The 19,694-nt window shown below is 43.2% G+C and overlaps 1 protein-coding gene across 2 annotated transcripts in view; it reads right to left on the bottom strand.

Annotated features, from left to right (window-relative positions):
• Positions 1-446: 446 nt before the first annotated feature.
• col9a1b (collagen, type IX, alpha 1b) overlaps positions 447-19,694 on the bottom strand; it is a 41,307-nt gene continuing 22,059 nt past the window's right edge. For both annotated transcript variants that reach the window (XM_031813189.1, XM_031813190.1), the window contains 19 exons: positions 19,487-19,540; positions 19,353-19,406; positions 19,115-19,168; positions 18,919-18,972; positions 18,665-18,718; positions 18,351-18,404; positions 17,987-18,031; positions 15,293-15,346; positions 15,150-15,203; positions 14,890-14,943; positions 11,454-11,525; positions 9,137-9,172; positions 8,454-8,498; positions 8,299-8,331; positions 6,695-6,841; positions 6,172-6,226; positions 3,790-3,978; positions 3,597-3,674; positions 447-2,648 (listed from right to left, as the gene is read on the bottom strand). In XM_031813189.1, coding sequence (XP_031669049.1) covers positions 2,452-2,648; positions 3,597-3,674; positions 3,790-3,978; positions 6,172-6,226; positions 6,695-6,841; positions 8,299-8,331; positions 8,454-8,498; positions 9,137-9,172; positions 11,454-11,525; positions 14,890-14,943; positions 15,150-15,203; positions 15,293-15,346; positions 17,987-18,031; positions 18,351-18,404; positions 18,665-18,718; positions 18,919-18,972; positions 19,115-19,168; positions 19,353-19,406; positions 19,487-19,540 — 1,383 coding nt within the window. In that variant the 3' untranslated portion in view covers positions 447-2,451. The remainder of the gene's footprint in view (positions 2,649-3,596; positions 3,675-3,789; positions 3,979-6,171; positions 6,227-6,694; positions 6,842-8,298; positions 8,332-8,453; positions 8,499-9,136; positions 9,173-11,453; positions 11,526-14,889; positions 14,944-15,149; positions 15,204-15,292; positions 15,347-17,986; positions 18,032-18,350; positions 18,405-18,664; positions 18,719-18,918; positions 18,973-19,114; positions 19,169-19,352; positions 19,407-19,486; positions 19,541-19,694) is intronic.

The following is a 19,694-nucleotide window of genomic DNA, read 5'->3' as shown; positions in this document are numbered from 1 at the left end:
CAGATTGTCTATTATTTATGTCAATAAACTGTTTCAAGAGCTTTTTAAGATATCTTTTTTTATATTCACTTCATCGAGGTTATGTTTTCTGAGAAGATATTGCTTATTCTGAGTATTCCCGCAGTACATTTGAGTACAATGTTTAAAAAGTTGGAAATATATTTTAAAACTGAACACTGCATTGCTTTATTTGGAGTGAAAAAGTCACCGGAAAAAAAACATGAGAATTTATTTGAAATTTCTAGATCCTCCTCATAGATGTGTGATGTCACCCTCAAATAGTATCATCATCATCATCATATAATAAAATAGAAACAACTGACTTACTTTTCTCCATCTCTCCAAACCCTGAGAGTATTTCACATAGAAATAGAATCGCATTGGAATTGCCGTTCTAGTGACATCATTTCTATGGGTGGTGACATGGTACTCAACAGTGAACAGAATACTGTGAAGGGAATATTCCATTTATTTTCAAAATAATCATCTCTCAGAATCCTCCTCACACTGTACAATGAGAACAAACCTCACATTCAATCATTAGGATAGTTATTTTTTTGTAGGAAATATAATTAACCACAATTGAAAACAATTTACAGAGATGTACAGCGCATATGGAAGGTCCGTCAGTCAGTGTGGCTTGGTGTCAGTCCTATCTTCTATCTCTTTATTTAGATTTCTGGGAGGAAAGCAGGGGGGCTGGAAATACCCCAGGTACTTTCTGTACAAACTGATATCCCTGTTTTTCACCAGGTCTTATCTTTGGTATATGATACTTCAATATAGAACATGATGCAGTACATTACAAATAGAAAAAAATACACTTTGGGCTAAAGGCAATCCTGGTATTGCTTTATGGTTTTACTTTATTGGGGAGGATTTAGCGTGATTTGATGTGGATGGAGCCGCTGCTGAAATCAACATGTTGGTTACAGTATACAGCTGTTTCAGTGAGAGGAGAGGAGGAAAGGGAACATACAAAATACAGCCAGGTGGTTAATAAGGACAGGTGAATGTCTGGTGGTTATTAAGGACAGGTGCTTGTCTGGTGGTTATTAAGGACAGGAGCTTGTCTGGTGGTTATTAAGGACAGGTGGTTTGTCTGGTGGTTATTAAGGACAGGTGCTTGTCTGGTGGTTATTAAGGACAGGTGAATTGTCTGGTGGTTATTAAGGACAGGAGATTGTCTGGTGGTTATTAAGGACAGGTGGTTTGTCTGGTGGTTATTAAGGACAGGTGCTTGTTTGGTGGTTATTAAGGACAGGTGAATTGTCTGGTGGTTATTAAGGACAGGTTATTGTCTGGTGGTTATTAAGGACAGGTCATTTGTCTGGTGGTTATTAAGGACAGGTATTTGTCTGGTGGTTAATAAGGACAGGAGAATGTCTGGTGGTTATTAAGGACAGGTGCTTGTCTGGTGGTTATTAAGGACAGGAGCTTGTCTGGTGGTTATTAAGGACAGGTGGTTTGTCTGGTGGTTATTAAGGACAGGTGCTTGTTTGGTGGTTATTAAGGACAGGTGAATTGTCTGGTGGTTATTAAGGACAGGTTATTGTCTGGTGGTTATTAAGGACAGGTGTTGTCTGGTGGTTATTAAGGACAGGTTATTGTCTGGTGGTTATTAAGGACAGGTTATTGTCTGATGGTTATTAAGGACAGGTGATTGTCTGGTGGTTATTAAGGACAGGTTATTGTCTGGTGGTTATTAAGGACAGGTGATTGTCTGGTGGTTATTAAGGACAGGAGATTGTCTGGTGGTTATTAAGGACAGGTGATTGTCTGGTGGTTATTAAGGACAGGTTATTGTCTGGTGGTTATTAAGGACAGGTGATTGTCTGGTGGTTATTAAGGACAGGTGATTGTCTGGTGGTTATTAAGGACATCTAGGTTTACAGGGACGGTGGAATAAAAACAAATATAGTCTTCAAAACATGAATATCTTAAAATAGAGCCCCATCTCTGAAAACAACAAAAGAAAAAGAGAATCCATCATGTAAAAAACTGTTACACGTCCAAACAGGTTCAGGATTATTATTGTTTTGCAACAAAATACTTAGTTTTGTTTCGCATTTGTGGAAGTGGAAGACTCCTTCATATCCGATAGAGATCTGGCTAGCACAGAACACTCTCACAAAACACTGCAGATACGTTAGAATGGACCACTTTACAGCAACAGCCTTCAGAGTAGAGAGGCTGTGAGGATGTTGTGTGCTCCCAGGGTTGGGATGGGGGAGCTGTCCATCTGCCATCTTAGTCTCTGTCTCTGTCTCTACCCCTTTCTGGGTGTTGGGCAGTGGAAGCTGGTGAAGGGGGGATGGGTCATAGTGATGGCTCTAATGGAATAAATGGAACAGAATCCAAGGTGTTTGAAACTTTTCCATTCATTCCATTACAGCCATTAGATCCAGTCCTCAGATTTAAAGTGACACCAGCCTCCACTGGGTGGTGGCTCTAGTTTCTAGTTCCCTCCGGGCCCTTGATGCTGGTGTCAATGTCCCCCGGTCTGAGGTTGCAGGACGATGGGTCGCAGTAGCCGTTGGGACCAGCATTACCAGGAGGCCCAGGTACACCAGCCTGGCCAGGAACACCTGGAGGTCCTCTCTCGCCGTCACGTCCCTCCTGGCCGTAACCAGGCTTTCCGGGCTCACCTGTGGAGTTAGAGTTAGAGAAGAGTTAGCTAAACCATCTTACACAAAAGTAGAACATCCAGAACCTCAAAGACTCAAGACTAGAACCTCAAAGACTCAAGACTAGAACATTCTAGAGACACTACGTCCCAAAGGCGAGATCAATAAGGCTTCTGTTTGTGGCAAACATGTTACCAGAGTAACAATTACAGTCGAATGACTTGAATGAACATTCCAAAATGTTACGGTGAAACATCAAACAGCTACTTTTTAAAAGGATTACTGCGACTTTTTAGCTACAATATTCTAACTGAAATTACTTAGCTATTCCTACTAAATATTGTATAAAGTCTACATGGCCACTTGATTATTTTTAGAAATCAGTTTAGACCTAAAACAGACACTTATGTTCTCAGACCTTTTGCTAATGATAACGAACGGTTGCGGCCAAACACAAAACCAAATGGAATACAGTATGTTAGCAAACTCCTTCCTTGTTCAACTGTCCTTGTTCAACCAAGACTAGACAATCTACAACCTCCAAGACCAAGACTAAAATATCTACAACCAAGACTAGAATATCTAAAACCAAGACCAAGACTAGAAAATCTACAACCTCCAAGACCAAGATTTGAATATCTACAACCAAGACCAAGACTAGAATATCTACAACCAAGACCAAGACTACAATATCTACAACCAAGACCAAGACTAGAATATCTACAACCAAGACCAAGAATATCTACAACCAAGACCAATACTAGAATATCTACAACCAAGACCAGAAAATCTACAACCTCCAAGACCAAGACTAGAATATCTACAACCAAGACCAAGACTAGAATATCTACAACCAAGACCAAGACTAGAATATCTACAACCAAGACCAAGACTAGGATTAGAACATAAAGAAAAAGTAAGCTACTGATGGTTCGCTTCTCCATGGCGATCAAGGTCGATGTCACTCACCTGGTAGACCGGGAGGTCCTGGCTGGCCCTTGGCCCCTCGCACCGTGGGACCTCGGTCTCCTCTGTCGCCCAATTCACCTGCGCCACACAGCATGTTAATTACAAGGGTTATTCTAAAACGACTTTGGGTACATGAGCTGAATTTTGCTTTCACATTTTCAAATAACAGTAACATTACAAATCCTCTCCCCACCTTTGGGTCCTTTGAGTCCTAGGAGTCCTGGAGGTCCTTTGAGTCCAGGCAGTCCTCTTGCGCCAGCCTGCCCAGGGAAGCCACTGTCCCCTGGGGGTCCGGCAGGACCAGGAGGCCCTGGCTTACCAGGCAGGCCCGCTGCTCCAGACTCCGGCCTCCTTAGACTGGCAGCCAACTGGGCTAGCTGCTCTGTTGGAGCAAGAGGAAAGGGAATGATGAGCAAACAATTCATCAATCAAATGTATTAAAGGCCCAGTGCAGTCCAAAATGTGATTTTCCTTTGTTTTATATATATTTCCACACTTTAATGTTGGAATAATACTGTGAAATTGTGAAAATTTGAATAATTCCCTTTTAGTAGAGGGGCTGTTTGAAAAGACCGCCTAAGATTTCTGCCTCTTTTGGTGGGATGGAGTTTTGGCCTGCCTGGTGACATTACCAGGTGGTAAATCAGTTAATACACCAATAAGAGAGAGAGTTCCAAACCTCTTTGCCATAACAGCTAGTTTTCAGTTTTACCCTCCCCACTTAGACCACTCCCAGACAGTGTTAGCAAAATTATTGCTTGAGAAATGTCTCTTTGCTAAATAGCTATTTTTGTTTATTTTTGACCATTTCAATTTTAAAAAATCACAATAAGGTACTCAATTGTTTTCCCAGAAATGATTTGATATTGAGATGAAAATGGAACTTTAATGAAGGCCTTTTTATAAATGTTATAAAAATTGTAGTCCTCCTTATTCTTACACATTCAAGTCTGCCTCAGTAAATTGAGCAGAGTGAAAATACTTATTGGAAAACATTAAACTCCACGGGATTGGTGTCCCTAAACCGTGACAGTTGTTGCTCAATATGTGATAATGTGACTAGAAAACATTGTATACAACAGCCAACTTTCCGGGACAAAGACATGTCTTATACGGGCAGAAAGCTTAAATTATTGTTAACTAACTGCAGTGTCCAATTTACAGTAGCTATTACACACAAAACATACCATGCTATTGTTTGAGGATAGTGCACAACAACACACTTTTATCACGGCAAGTGGTTTGATACATTCACCTCTGAAGGTAAATAATGTACATAGTAATCTTGCTCTGATTTGTCATACTGAGGGTCCCAGAGATAAAATGTAGTGTCATTTTTTAAATATTTAAATGTAGGAACTGGGTTCTATAGTTTGACCCCACTGCTGTCTCTGGCTCCACACCCACCCCGCTTGGCCATCTAGATCCATCATGATCTAGATCCACCATGTTCTCTATAGTTATGTACTTGAAAATGTATAAATTGACCAATTTGGCACATTTGGGCAAACTCCTGGCAGACTTGATGCAAAATATTGTGTAGTGAGGTAATTGTTCTCTGGATCAGACTGAAACTTTGCACACACACTGCTGCCATCTTGTGGACAGAATCTAAATTACACCTAGGATCCTACCTTAATGTATGGGCTTTTTCTTGCATTTCAAAGATGATGGAACACAAAAATAAATAGAAAATGCATGTTTTTTTTATTATATTATCTTTTACCAGATCTAATGTTTTATATTCTCCTACATTAATTTCACATTTCCACACACTTCAAAGTGTTACCTTTCAAATGTTATCAAGAATATGCATATCCTTGCTTCAGGTCCTGAGCTACAGGCAGTTAGATTTGGGTCATTTGAGGCGAACATTTAAAAAAAGGGTACGATCCTTAAGAAACTGAAAAATATATATGTGTATTTATGGTGCCAAGAGTTCAACATAAAAGTCCTAAGGCTTTTGGCTTGGTATTTTACACTCCAAATTCCAGTCTTTGCTTTTCTGCTTTTAGCAAAAGTGCAGGTCCTTTGGAGGTGAAATACATTTTTCAACACATTTGGGTATAAAAAAGTAATGAGTTTAGGAGGAGAGTAGTGGTAGTGGGAGGAGGGGGTGGGATACTGTAAGAGGGCCCAGGGAGAGAGACAAAAAAAACAGGCTGCCACTTCAGCCTTTCTGGGGTTCAGGAGTCTGTTATCCATCAAACTAACAAAGGTTGAAGCGTATTTATGATGGGTTTTTTCTGCTTCACTCTCTTCAAACTGCCAAGCCAGATAGGCTATATCCCCCAAACTCAACTCTGGACCTCGAAGCCAGTTCTACTGCATTTCTTCATTGTTCCCCTCTAATCCGGGATTGATTTAGACCTGGGACACTGGCTGTGTGCAATTCATTATTAGGTAGGAAAGAAAAGCAGCAGGCTCCGGACCTCATAGGGCCAGACTTGACTACCCCTGGTCTATAGTATAAACAATGAGGTTGGGGATATTACAGAGTGTTTATACTTAAAGGTAGAGTGGGATACATTGATTTTAAAGACACTGAAGGAATGACAGTGTGCAATATTCTTACCTTGCATAACTCTCATGCAGACTTGTCTGATGTGTTGATCGCTTGGTTCTTTACCCTGAAGGATAACACAACAAAAGGTTTCTGATGAGACAACAGCTTTAATAAACATAGATTTAGCTTCTGAAATGCATTATGTAAGCCCTAGTTGTGTTATGCTGGACACACTGGAAAACTGTTGTCCATGGCCTAAGGTCCAGGAGGGAAAGGCCCAGCAGTAAGTTAGTACATTTGTTAGTAAGTATGTAGGTTAGTAACTAAGTATGTAGGTAGGTATGTATGTAAATAAGTTAGTAAGTATGTAGGTTAGTAACTAAGTATGTAAGTAGGTATGAAAGTATGTAAGTAAGTAGATATGTATGTAAATAAGTAAGTAAGTAAGTAAGTACTATGTAAGTGAGTTTGTAGGTATATAAGTAAGCACGTAAGTTAATTAGTAAGTAAGTATGTAAGTAAGTATGTAAGTAAGTAAGTTCAGGTGTATAGTCTTCAAAGTTTTGGGTGGAGGTGGTTTGGGGGTACCTACCGCCGGTCCCTGTGACCCCCTGATTCCTGGTGCGCCCCTGTTGCCCTGCATGCCACGGGGTCCAGAAGTACCAGCTGGGCCCTCGATGCCAGGCTGCCCTCTGCTACCCTCTGGCCCTCTGTTACCAGGCTCTCCTGGGTTTCCAACCTGGAGACAGAGATGGGAGAGACAACTGGATCAGAACAACATTACATGGGTGGTACTGAGCATGCTCAATGAAGACTTCTGAGTTCCGGGGGTGCTGGTGAGCAAGCCATGGAATAAACTAATATCTGCTTTTATCAGGAACAAGAAAAACCCGGAAGATCGTATTGCAGAGATCTCATCTCGTTTTGGATGACAGAAACCCCTGATGTTACAGGCCTGAAATGGATGACCTTGGAGATCTCGTCCTGTGGCCCGACCTCCTTAAGCTGTCTTACTCTGCTCAAAACCTGCATTAGCTGAGACTGTTTCCAAATACACTTCAGGCTTCATTCATTAGCTGAGCCTGTTTCCAAATACACTTCAGGCTTCATTCATTAGCTGAGCCTGTTTCCAAATACACTTCAGGCTTCATTCATTAGCTGAGCCTGTTTCCAAATACACTTCAGGCTTCATTCATTAGCTGAGCCTGTTTCCAAATACACTTCAGGCTTCATTCATTAGCTGAGCCTGTTTCCAAATACACTTCAGGCTTCATTCATTAGCTGAGCCTGTTTCCAAATACACTTCAGGCTTCATTCATTAGCTGAGCCTGTTTCCAAATACACTTCAGGCTTCATTCATTAGCTGAGCCTGTTTCCAAATACACTTCAGGCTTCATTCATTAGCTGAGCCTGTTTCCAAATACACTTCAGGCTTCATTCATTAGCTGAGCCTGTTTCCAAATACACTTCAGGCTTCATTCATTAGCTGAGCCTGTTTCCAAATACACTTCAGGCTTCATTCATTAGCTGAGCCTGTTTCCAAATACACTTCAGGCTTCATTCATTAGCTGAGCCTGTTTCCAAATACAGTTCAGGCTTCATTCATTAGCTGAGCCTGTTTCCAAATACACTTCAGGCTCCATTCATTAGCTGAGCCTGTTTCCAAATACACTTCAGGCTCCATTCATTAGCTGAGCCTGTTTCCAAATACAGTTCAGGCTTCATTCATTAGCTGAGCCTGTTTCCAAATATACTTCAGGCTTCATTCATTAGCTGAGCCTGTTTCCAAATACACTTCAGGCTCCATTCATTAGCTGAGCCTGTTTCCAAATACACTTCAGGCTCCATTCATTAGCTGAGCCTGTTTCCAAATACACTTCAGGCTCCATTCATTAGCTGAGCCTGTTTCCAAATACACTTCAGGCTCCATTCATTAGCTGAGCCTGTTTCCAAATACACTTCAGGCTCTGATTTATCTCTACAGAAACTGCACATGGAGCTCGAACGAAATGGAATTCAAATAATTGAAACAACATCAGTCAATTAGTTCATTTTTTTTAAATGTTAAAAAAAAAACTAAATGTTGGTTAACCACTTAGCACTACTACTAACACTCTATGGGTGCAGATAAACTGTCTCAACGTTATATTCCTGGTTTGAGACATGGAACTGCTTCTAGAAGAGTACAGAACTCACCACTCCTTTGGGTCCAGCTTCCCCTTGGTCACCCTATTATACAAATGAGAGAAACACAGAGGATTAGTACAGGTGGAGTTAAAACATGTTGTTTAAAAGGCTCCAATGTGAGGTTGGGTTGGATGCAATGAATCCTTGCTTGAGTGATAACTTACAACATCTCCTTTGTCTCCAGAGGTTCCCTCAGAACCTTGTCCCCCCTACAAACACACACACACACACACACACACACACACACACACACACACACACACACACACACACACACACACACACACACACACACACACACACACACACACACACACACACACACACACACACACACAAACAAACACAACAAACCAATATAAATTATTTGGGGGTAAAATCACTCTTTTGGATATAACAAATGCCAAGGGTAAGTTAGAAACACACACACACACACACACATATACATTCATGCTACACACACATCTCAACAGCTGCTACCAGATTCTTATTGTGATTGCTAAATAATGCACAATTTAACCACTTGCCCACCAAAACCTGTGTAAATATTGGACTATAAATTGTTATTCTACTATGTTGGACTATAAATCTACTGAACCATTTATTTTATGATGGTATTCTTATCTTTTATTATTTCTTATTGTTGTTGCGTTGTCCAGAAGGAACCTGCCAGTAAACATTTGTTCGGACAGTGTCTACCATGTGTTTCCTGCACATATGACTAATAAAACGTGAAACTGGAAAGGGCCCATCCACACTCTGCTGCTGGAGTATCACATTGACCTTCAGATGCAGCCAGATATTGTTGTGAGAGATAAACAGACATTTTAAAAGATGGATTTCTTACCTGCTCCCCTTTAGGTCCTCCCTCACCAGCTTCTCCCTGAAGTTGAGGAGAAACCAGTTCACTATTGAAAATCTTTAAACTACAGTACAGTTAAACAATTATACTACTATGTAAAGTTATACAGTACATATATACAGTTAGACAACAACACTAGTTATACTACTATGTAAAGTTATACAGTACATATATACAGTTAGACAACAACACTAGTTATACTACTATGTAAAGTTATACAGTACATATATACAGTTAGACAACAACACTAGTTATACTACTATGTAAAGTTATACAGTACATATATACAGTTAGACAACAACACTAGTTATACTACTATGTAAAGTTATACAGTACATATATACAGTTAGACAACAACACTAGTTATACTACTATGTAAAGTTATACAGTACATATATACAGTTAGACAACAACACTAGTTATACTACTATGTAAAGTTATACAGTAGATTTATACAGTTAGACAACAACACTAGTTATACTACTATGTAAAGTTATACAGTAGATTTATACAGTTAGACAACAACACTAGTTATACTACTATGTAAAGTTATACAGTACATATATACAGTTAGACAACAACACTAGTTATACTACTATGTAAAGTTATACAGTAGATTTATACAGTTAGACAACAACACTAGTTATACTACTATGTAAAGTTATACAGTAGATTTATACAGTTAGACAACAACACTAGTTATACTACTATGTAAAGTTATACAGTACATTTATACAGTTAGACAACAACACTAGTTATACTACTATGTAAAGTTATACAGTAGATTTATACAGTTAGACAACCACTAGTTATACTACTATGTAAAGTTATACAGTAGATTTATACAGTTAGACAACAACACTAGTTATACTACTATGTAAAGTTATACAGTAGATTTATACAGTCAGACAACAACACTAGTTATACTACTATGTAAAGTTATACAGTAGATTTATACAGTTAGACAACAACACTAGTTATACTACTATGTAAAGTTATACAGTAGATTTATACAGTTAGACAACAACACTAGTTATACTACTATGTAAAGTTATACAGTAGATTTATACAGTTAGACAACAACACTAGTTATACTACTATGTAAAGTTATACAGTACATATATACAGTTAGACAACAACACTAGTTATACTACTATGTAAAGTTATACAGTAGATTTATACAGTTAGACAACAACACTAGTTATACTACTATGTAAAGTTATACAGTAGATTTATACAGTTAGACAACAACACTAGTTATACTACTATGTAAAGTTATACAGTAGATTTATACAGTTAGACAACAACACTAGTTATACTACTATGTAAAGTTATACAGTAGATTTATACAGTTAGACAACAACACTAGTTATACTACTATGGAAAGCAACAGCAAGACTAGTCTTATAAATGCATGATTGAACTTGTAACACTAGAGGGGGTCAAAAGGATGTATTTCACAAAGTGTGTGTCCTTGTCAGGTGAATATGGTAAGAATTTGACTTTCTATTAGCTAGCAATTGAGGCTAAATTGCTGTCTTCATGATTGTACAGAACAGTGGAAAGTCCAATCAAAACTGGTGGTTTCATGAAAATGGAAAATTGTCATAAGAAGCCTGTGGAACCTGAAATGACTAAACACAAGCCACAGTGCTCTTCAGTTGAGCTTCTTCTCTATCTTTTCATCAAATATCAGGCCTCCAGAACGTAAACGGTCCAGGGAGCCTTAATCCAATGAGTAGTAGTTTAGTTGTATAATATCAGTAGTTTAGTTGTATAATATCAGTAGTTTAGTTGTATAATATCAGCAGTATGTTTAGTTGTATAATATCAGTAGTTTAGTTGTATAATATCAGTAGTTTAGTTGTATAATATCAGTAGTTTAGTTGTATAATATCAGTAGTTTAGTTGTATAATATCAGTAGTATGTTTAGTTGTATAATATCAGTAGTTTAGTTGTATAATATCAGTAGTTTAGTTGTATAATATCAGTAGTTTAGTTGTATAATATCAGTAGTTTAGTTGTATAATATCAGTAGTATGTTTAGTTGTATAATATCAGTAGTTTAGTTGTATAATATCAGCAGTATGTTTAGTTGTATAATATCAGTAGTTTGTTTAGTTGTATAATATCAGTAGTTTAGTTGTATAATATCAGTAGTTTAGTTGTATAATATCAGTAGTTTAGTTGTATAATATCAGTAGTTTAGTTGTATAATATCAGTGTTTGTTTCCCCATCGGACAGCAGGTCTCTACAGAGGGGATAAATACCAGTCAGAATAGAACATCCTCTTATCTTACCCTCTCTCCCTTCACTCCGGGGAGGCCTGGGGGTCCGGGAACACCAGGAAGACCAAGATCTCCTTTAGGTCCCTACAAAACAAAGGTAGAGCGACAACAATGAGGTCAGAGGTCAACACCACACTACTGTATGTCCTTAGAGCGAGGTGCTTGCGGTGCCAGGATGGTGGGTTAGATTCCTGGGACAGTCCATATGTAACATGTATGTACGCATGACTGTAGGAATACAAGCCTCTCCTGAATGGAATACTGTATGTAAATACCTAAACCTACAGAACACGACAGCAGAAAGTAGTGGAAACCTCAGATAAGACAGCAGAGTATGGAGAAACTAACCACAAGCTCTTCAGTCATTAGGGCAACATACACTGGTGAATTAACTGTTCATGAGACGGCTATATCAAAACGTGCACAAAAGAAAGAGAATTTCTAAAAACCTGGCTGCAATGTTTATTTTGCATGTTTATGTGTGTGTGTCTCTTTGTTCTCTGTGCTGGGCACAACTTTGATTGCTGACCGTGTGTGTGAGGAATTCCAAAGGAGCAGAAGGCTCTTTCAGCCAGCTGGCCCTGGCCCTCATTCTCTCCTTACTGTGAAAATAGCCTCTGTGTGAGATCCTGAGATCCCGTTCAGAACTATTCTCTAGGGAATTTCTGTGTAACCACAGCCAGGTCCCCACTCTCTGTGACCACAGCCAGGTCCCCACTCTCTGTAACCACAGCCAGGTCCCCTCTCTCTGTGACCACAGCCAGGTCCCCACTCTCTGTAACCACAGCCAGGTCCCCTCTCTCTGTAACCACAGCCAGGTCCCCTCTCTCTGTGACCACAGCCAGGTCCACACTCTCTGTAACCACAGCCAGGTCCAAACTCTCTGTAACCACAGCCAGGTCAACACTCTCTGTAACCACAGCCAGGTCCCCACTCTCTGTGACCACAGCCAGGTCCCCACTCTCTGTGACCACAGCCAGGTCCCCACTCTCTGTAACCACAGCCAGGTCCCCACTCTGTAACCACAGCTAGGTCAACACTCTCTGTGACCACAGCCAGGTCCATACTCTCTGTAACCACAGCCAGGTCCGCCCTCTCTGTAATCACAGCCAGGTCCCCTCTCTCTGTAACCACAGCCAGGTCCCCACTCTCTGTAACCACAGCCAGGTCCCCACTCTGTAACCACAGCCAGGTCCACACTCTCTGGTAACCACAGCCAGGTCCACACTCTCTGTAATCACAGCCAGGTCCACACTCTCTGTAACCACAGCCAGGTCCACACTCTCTGTAAGCACAGCCAGGTCCACACTCTCTGTAACCACAGCCAGGTCCCCACTCTCTGTAACCACAGCCAGGTCCCCACTCTGTAACCACAGCTAGGTCAACACTCTCTGTGACCACAGCCAGGTCCATACTCTCTGTAACCACAGCCAGGTCCCCCCTCTCTGTAATCACAGCCAGGTCCCCTCTCTCTGTAACCACAGCCAGGTCCCCACTCTCTGTAACCACAGCCAGGTCCCCACTCTGTAACCACAGCCAGGTCCACACTCTCTGTAACCACAGCCAGGTCCACACTCTCTGTAACCACAGCCAGGTCCCCACTCTCTGTGACCACAGCCAGGTCCCCACTCTCTGTAACCACAGCCAGGTCCCCACTCTGTAACCACAGCTAGGTCAACACTCTCTGTGACCACAGCCAGGTCCATACTCTCTGTAACCACAGCCAGGTCCGCCCTCTCTGTAATCACAGCCAGGTCCCCTCTCTCTGTAACCACAGCCAGGTCCCCACTCTCTGTAACCACAGCCAGGTCCCCACTCTGTAACCACAGCCAGGTCCACACTCTCTGTGACCACAGCCAGGTCCCCACTCTCTGTAACCACAGCCAGGTCCCCTCTCTCTGTAACTACAGCCAGGTCCCCTCTCTCTGTGACCACAGCCAGGTCCACACTCTCTGTAACCACAGCCAGGTCCAAACTCTCTGTAACCACAGCCAGGTCAACACTCTCTGTAACCACAGCCAGGTCCCCACTCTCTGTGACCACAGCCAGGTCCCCACTCTCTGTGACCACAGCCAGGTCCCCACTCTCTGTAACCACAGCCAGGTCCCCACTCTGTAACCACAGCTAGGTCAACACTCTCTGTGACCACAGCCAGGTCCATACTCTCTGTAACCACAGCCAGGTCCGCCCTCTCTGTAATCACAGCCAGGTCCCCTCTCTCTGTAACCACAGCCAGGTCCCCACTCTCTGTAACCACAGCCAGGTCCCCACTCTGTAACCACAGCCAGGTCCACACTCTCTGGTAACCACAGCCAGGTCCACACTCTCTGTAATCACAGCCAGGTCCACACTCTCTGTAACCACAGCCAGGTCCACACTCTCTGTAAGCACAGCCAGGTCCACACTCTCTGTAACCACAGCCAGGTCCCCACTCTCTGTAACCACAGCCAGGTCCCCACTCTGTAACCACAGCTAGGTCAACACTCTCTGTGACCACAGCCAGGTCCATACTCTCTGTAACCACAGCCAGGTCCCCCCTCTCTGTAATCACAGCCAGGTCCCCTCTCTCTGTAACCACAGCCAGGTCCCCACTCTCTGTAACCACAGCCAGGTCCCCACTCTGTAACCACAGCCAGGTCCACACTCTCTGTAACCACAGCCAGGTCCACACACTCTGTAACCACAGCCAGGTCCACACTCTCTGTAATCACAGCCAGGTCCCCTCTCTCTGTAACCACAGCCAGGTCCCCACTCTCTGTAACCACAGCCAGGTCCCCACTCTGTAACCACAGCCAGGTCCACACTCTCTGTAACCACAGCCAGGTCCACACACTCTGTAACCACAGCCAGGTCCACACTCTCTGTAACCACAGCCAGGTCCACACTCTCTGTAACCACAGCCAGGTCCACACTCTCTGTAAGCACAGCCAGGTCCACACTCTCTGTAACCACAGCCAGGTCCACACTCTCTGTAACCACAGCCAGGTCCACACTCTCTGTAACCACAGCCAGGTCCACACTCTCTGTAACCACAGCCAGGTCCCCACTCTCTGTAACCACAGCCAGGTCCACACTCTCTGTGACCACAGCCAGGTCCCCCCTCTCTGTAACCACAGCCAGGTCCCTGCTCTCTCTCTCTCTCTCTCTCTCTCTCTCTCTCTCTCTCTCCCCCCCCTCTCTCTCTCTCTCTCTCTCTCTCTCTCTCCCCCCCCCTCTCTCTCTCTCTCTCTCTCTCTCTCTCTCTCTCCCTCTCTCTCTCACCCCCCTCTCTCTCTCATTCTCTCTCTCTCTCTCTCTCTCTCTCTGTGAAGCATCTTGGTGTTCCAGCCTAACTCTGTCATCATTGAGTCGTTGTTACAAAGTATGTTTCCTTTCATTAATCCTTATATTATACCTGACACGAAGACACACAGCATCACACAGCAACCAGACAACAACAACAACTCACCCTGGCCCCTGGTTTGCCCGGTGGACCGGCTGGTCCTTGTACTCCGCTGTCTCCCTAGAGAGGTGTCAAAGGGAATTACAAGAGAGAAGAAGAGGTTTGTTTTATTACACATTAATGCACGATAAAGGACATTAAAACTGTTCGCATTGACATCACCGACATCATTGTAACCCAATTACTACCAGTTGTAATCTGGTTGTGATGGCGTCATAAAAACAGCTTTGCCTGCTGGGAAATATAATAAATGACAGGATACTCACCGGTCCACCAATTGGTCCAATGGGTCCTAGACCTCCTACTTTGCCTTGCTCTCCCTACACAGAGACATCACAGTGAACAGGTTGTTACTGGATGGACAACTTGAAATGCATTTTAAATCAACTTGAATTTGATTTGGACTTACTGTTTTACCAGCAGATCCTATTGTTCCAAGAAGACCTGCCTCTCCAGAGCTACCCTGAAGTAGAGCAACAGAAACAGAGTTTAGTGTCATAATCTCTCGTGGACAGATACACGTACCATAGGATGGTATCGTAGTGTCTGTCAACAGACTGGGATGTCACAACTAACAAGGAACTTTGTCCAATGTGCAGATTTTTCCATCACTGATTTTGGACATTTGGCCTGTAGACTTGCCCGAAACTTACAGAGAGCAGGGGGTGGAGCTACCACCCTGATTCCATCCCCATTGTAGAATCTTTTCAAACACATTTCCTCCCACAACTTAGTTATGTGTGTCTGAGATGAAGTATATCAGGTCAGGTCAGTGTCAGGACAGTCAGGTCAGGTCAGTGTCAGGACAGTCAGGTCAATGTCAGAACAGTCAGGTCAGTGTCAGGACAGTCAGGTCAGTGTCAGGACAGTCAGGTCAGTGTCAGGACAGTCAGTTCAGTGTCAGAACAGTCAGGTCAGTGTCAGGACAGTCAGGTCAGTGTCAGGACAGTCAGGTCTGTGTCAGGACAGTCAGGTCAGTGTCAGGACAGTCAGGTCAGTGTCAGGACAGTCAGGTCAGTGTCAGGACAGTCAGGTCAGTGTCAGGACAGTCAGGTCAATGTCAGAACAGTCAGATCAGTGTCAGGACAGTCACGTCAGTGTCAGTGTCAGGACAGTCAGGTCAATGTCAGAACAGTCAGGTCAGTGTCAGGACAGTCAGGTCAGTGTCAGGAAAGTCAGGTCAGTGTCAGGACAGTCAGGTCAATGTCAGAACAGTCAGGTCAGTGTCAGGACAGTCACGTCAGTGTCAGTGTCAGGACAGTCAGGTCAGTGTCAGGACAGTCAGGTCAGGTCAGTGTCAGGACAGTCAGGTCTGTGTCAGAACAGTCAGGTCAGTGTCAGGACAGTGAGGTCAATGTCAGAACAGTCAGGTCAGTGTCAGGACAGTCAGGTCAGTGTCAGGACAGTCAGGTCAGTGTCAGTGTCAGGACAGTCAGGTCAGTGTCAGAACAGTCAGGTCAGTGTCAGGACAGTCAGGTCAGGTCAGGTCAGTGTCAAGACAGTCAGGTCAGTGTCAGGACAGTCAGGTCAGGGTCAGAACAGTCAGGTCAGGTCAGGTCAGTGTCAGTGTCAGGACAGTCAGGTCAGGTCAGTGTCAGAACAGTCAGGTCAGGTCAGTGTCAGGACAGTCAGGTCAGTGTCAGAAAAGTCAGGTCAGGTCAGTGTCAGGACAGTCAGGTCAGGTCAGGTCAGTGTCAGGACAGTCAGGTCAGTGTCAGTGTCAGGACAGTCAGTGTCAGTGTCAGGACAGTCAGGTCAATGTCAGGACAGTCAGGTCAGTGTCAGGACAGTCAGGTCTGTGTCAGGACAGTCAGGTCAGGTCAGTGTCAGGACAGTCAGGTCAGGTCAGGTCAGTGTCAGGACAGTCAGGTCAGTGTCAGTGTCAGGACAGTCAGTGTCAGTGTCAGGACAGTCAGGTCAATGTCAGGACAGTCAGGTCAGTGTCAGGACAGTGTCAGGACAGTCAGGTCTGTGTCAAGACAGTCAGGTCAGTGTCAGGACAGTCAGGTCAGTGTCAGGACAGTCAGGTCAGGTCAGTGTCAGGACAGTCAGGTCAGGTCAGTGTCAGGACAGTCAGGTCAGTGTCAGGACAGTCAGGTCAGTGTCAATGTCAAGACAGTCAGGTCAGGTCAGTGTCAAGACAGTCAGGTCAGTGTCAGGACAGTCAGGTCTGGTCATTGTCAGAACAGTCATGTCAGGTCAGTGTCAGTGTCAGGACAGTCAGGTCAGGTCAGTGTCAGAACAGTCAGGTCAGTGTCAGGACAGTCAGGTCAGTGTCAGGACAGTCAGGTCAGTGTCAGGACAGTCAGGTCAGTGTCAGGACAGTCAGGTCAGTGTCAGGACCTTCAGGTCAGTGTCAGAACAGTCAGGTCAGTGTCAGGACAGTCAGGTCAGTGTCAGGACAGTCAGGTCAGGTCAGTGTCCGAACAGGCAGGTCAGGTCAGTGTCAGGACAGTCAGGTCAGGTCAGTGTCAAGACAGTCAGGTCAGGTCAGTGTCAGGTCAGGTCAGTGTCAGGACAGTCAGGTCAGTGTCAGGACAGTCAGGTCAGGTCAGGTCAGTGTCAGGACAGTGTCAGGACAGTCAGGTCAGTGTCAGGACAGTCAGGTCAGTGTCAGAACAGTCAGGTCAGTGTCAGGACAGTCAGGTCAGTGTCAGGACAGTCAGGTCAGTGTCAGGACAGTCAGGTCAGTGTCAGAACAGTTACAGTGAGGGGGAAAAGTATTTGATCCCCTGCTGATTTTGTACATTTCCCCACTGACAAAGAAATGATCAGTCTATAATTGTAATGGTAGGTTTATTTGAACAGTGAGAGACAGAATAACAACAACAAAATCCAGAAAAACACATGTCAAAAATGTTATAAATTGATTTGCATTTTAATGAGGGAAATAAGTATTTTCCCCTCACTGTAGGTCAGTACCCATGCTCTTATCCAGCTGCAGCTCCTCAGTGACATAGATTAGCTCTATTTGTCAAAAGGGTTGAGTTTATGGCACAGAGTAATTAATGCCCATTGGCTGTAGATGAATTGATGTAAGTGGTGCATTGTGGGTGAATTAGGAATTAGAATACTATTTTAATAGGATCTCTATGATGCCTACCTTCTCTCCACCAGTTCCTTTAGAGCCAGGAGAACCAGGTAATCCCTAGAGAGGAAACACAACATTGTCAATCAAAATCAATCTACAGTAACAATAATTATCATGTAAATACCTAGAATACATCTGACCAAACCACTCATCCATGTATTATCCATTTCAAAGATGTTGTTGAAAACAGGAAAATCTCAAATGTTTGTAAAGCAAAAGAACCAACACAATGGTGGTTGTCAATCAGAAACAATTATCTCCTGTTATTATTATTATGTTATTTCACATCAGGATTAGAATCTGGGAGGCTGAGGAGGATTACACAGGCGCAACCAATCAGAACACCTGTTAGTGTGAGGTCAAAGGTCATACTTACAGGAAGTCCCTGAAGCCCCACCTCCCCTGGGGACCCAGCCTTGCCAATGGTGCCCTGTGGAGAAAGAGAGTTATGTGAGTTAAGATGCATTTTTGACATCACAGTTATAATCCTAACTTGATTTGACAACTCCTGCTGATTCCTCCGTTCAAACAGTATGAATCCCATTTTATAGTAGACTTTTCAGAATGCTGTGATCTCCATTGCCAAGCCAATAGAAATCGCTGCAGAAAAGAATCACTGTAGACCTATGAGAGGGCACAGCAAAACTAGAACGATGCATCTAAACATCTTACAGTAGATCCTGTCCATACCTTTCCACCTGGCAATCCAGGAATACCTTCACGGCCATCCACTCCTGACAAACCCTAGACATGAAAAAAGAACCACGACAATTATTCCATGACAAGTGTTAATATTCCAAGAAGGTTCTATGGTTCTATGAATGGTTCTGTGGCTTAAATGATTCTAAGAGTCTATGAATACACAACAGACTGGATATGCTTACATTTTGCACCGCCAAGACTGATTGTTAATGCTGTGATACAATAGTCACAGTAATACTTACACCCTTTCCCTTGGGCCCAGGAAGACCTGTGATTCCTCTTCCACCTTGAGATCCCTAGATTACAACACAATAGGATAAGGAACCAATCAGGGCATCAGCATTACACCATCACCACCACCCCAGACAGTGACTAAAGACAAGAATCAATTTGTCCATGTGAAACCATGGTAGGTGTATTTTTTACTCTGAAACCCACCTCATCACCTTTAGGACCAAACTCGCCCATCACGCCCCTCTGACCTTGGTCACCCTAACAAGAGACAGCATCAACATATTGTAAGACAAAACCTTTTTACAGATGTTTAATCAGGTCCTTCATTGAGAACACAACACATGTGAACAGTGCTGTATTCCTGAAACACTCACCTTTCCAGAGGTCTAACATTAGTGAAATCATAATGAACAGGAGAAGGGGATTATGGGAGAATACTTACAGTGGCTCCTTCAACACCCTGGGGACCTGGATCTCCATCATGTCCTCGTGCTCCCTGTCACAACACCAGGGGTAAATTAGCATTAAGATGACAGAGAGGATGAAATACAGTTAACTTCAAAGAGTGACTCTTACCAGTCCACCTTTGGGCCCCATCATTCCAGTGGAGCCTCTGATTCCCTGAGGACCCTGGAATCACACAACAGCAGAAAGACAAACTGTCACTAACTGTCACCATAGACAGTCTGTTCTATTATCACTACAGACAGTCTGTTATATGATCACTACAGACAGTCTGTTATATTATCACTACAGACAGTCTGTTATATTATCACTACAGACA

The sequence above is a fragment of the Oncorhynchus kisutch genome, unplaced genomic scaffold, assembly GCF_002021735.2.
Source record: "Oncorhynchus kisutch isolate 150728-3 unplaced genomic scaffold, Okis_V2 Okis04b-Okis11a_hom, whole genome shotgun sequence".
Classification (NCBI taxonomy): Eukaryota; Metazoa; Chordata; class Actinopteri; order Salmoniformes; family Salmonidae; genus Oncorhynchus; species Oncorhynchus kisutch.
This window is presented reverse-complemented; position numbering and strand designations above follow the sequence as displayed.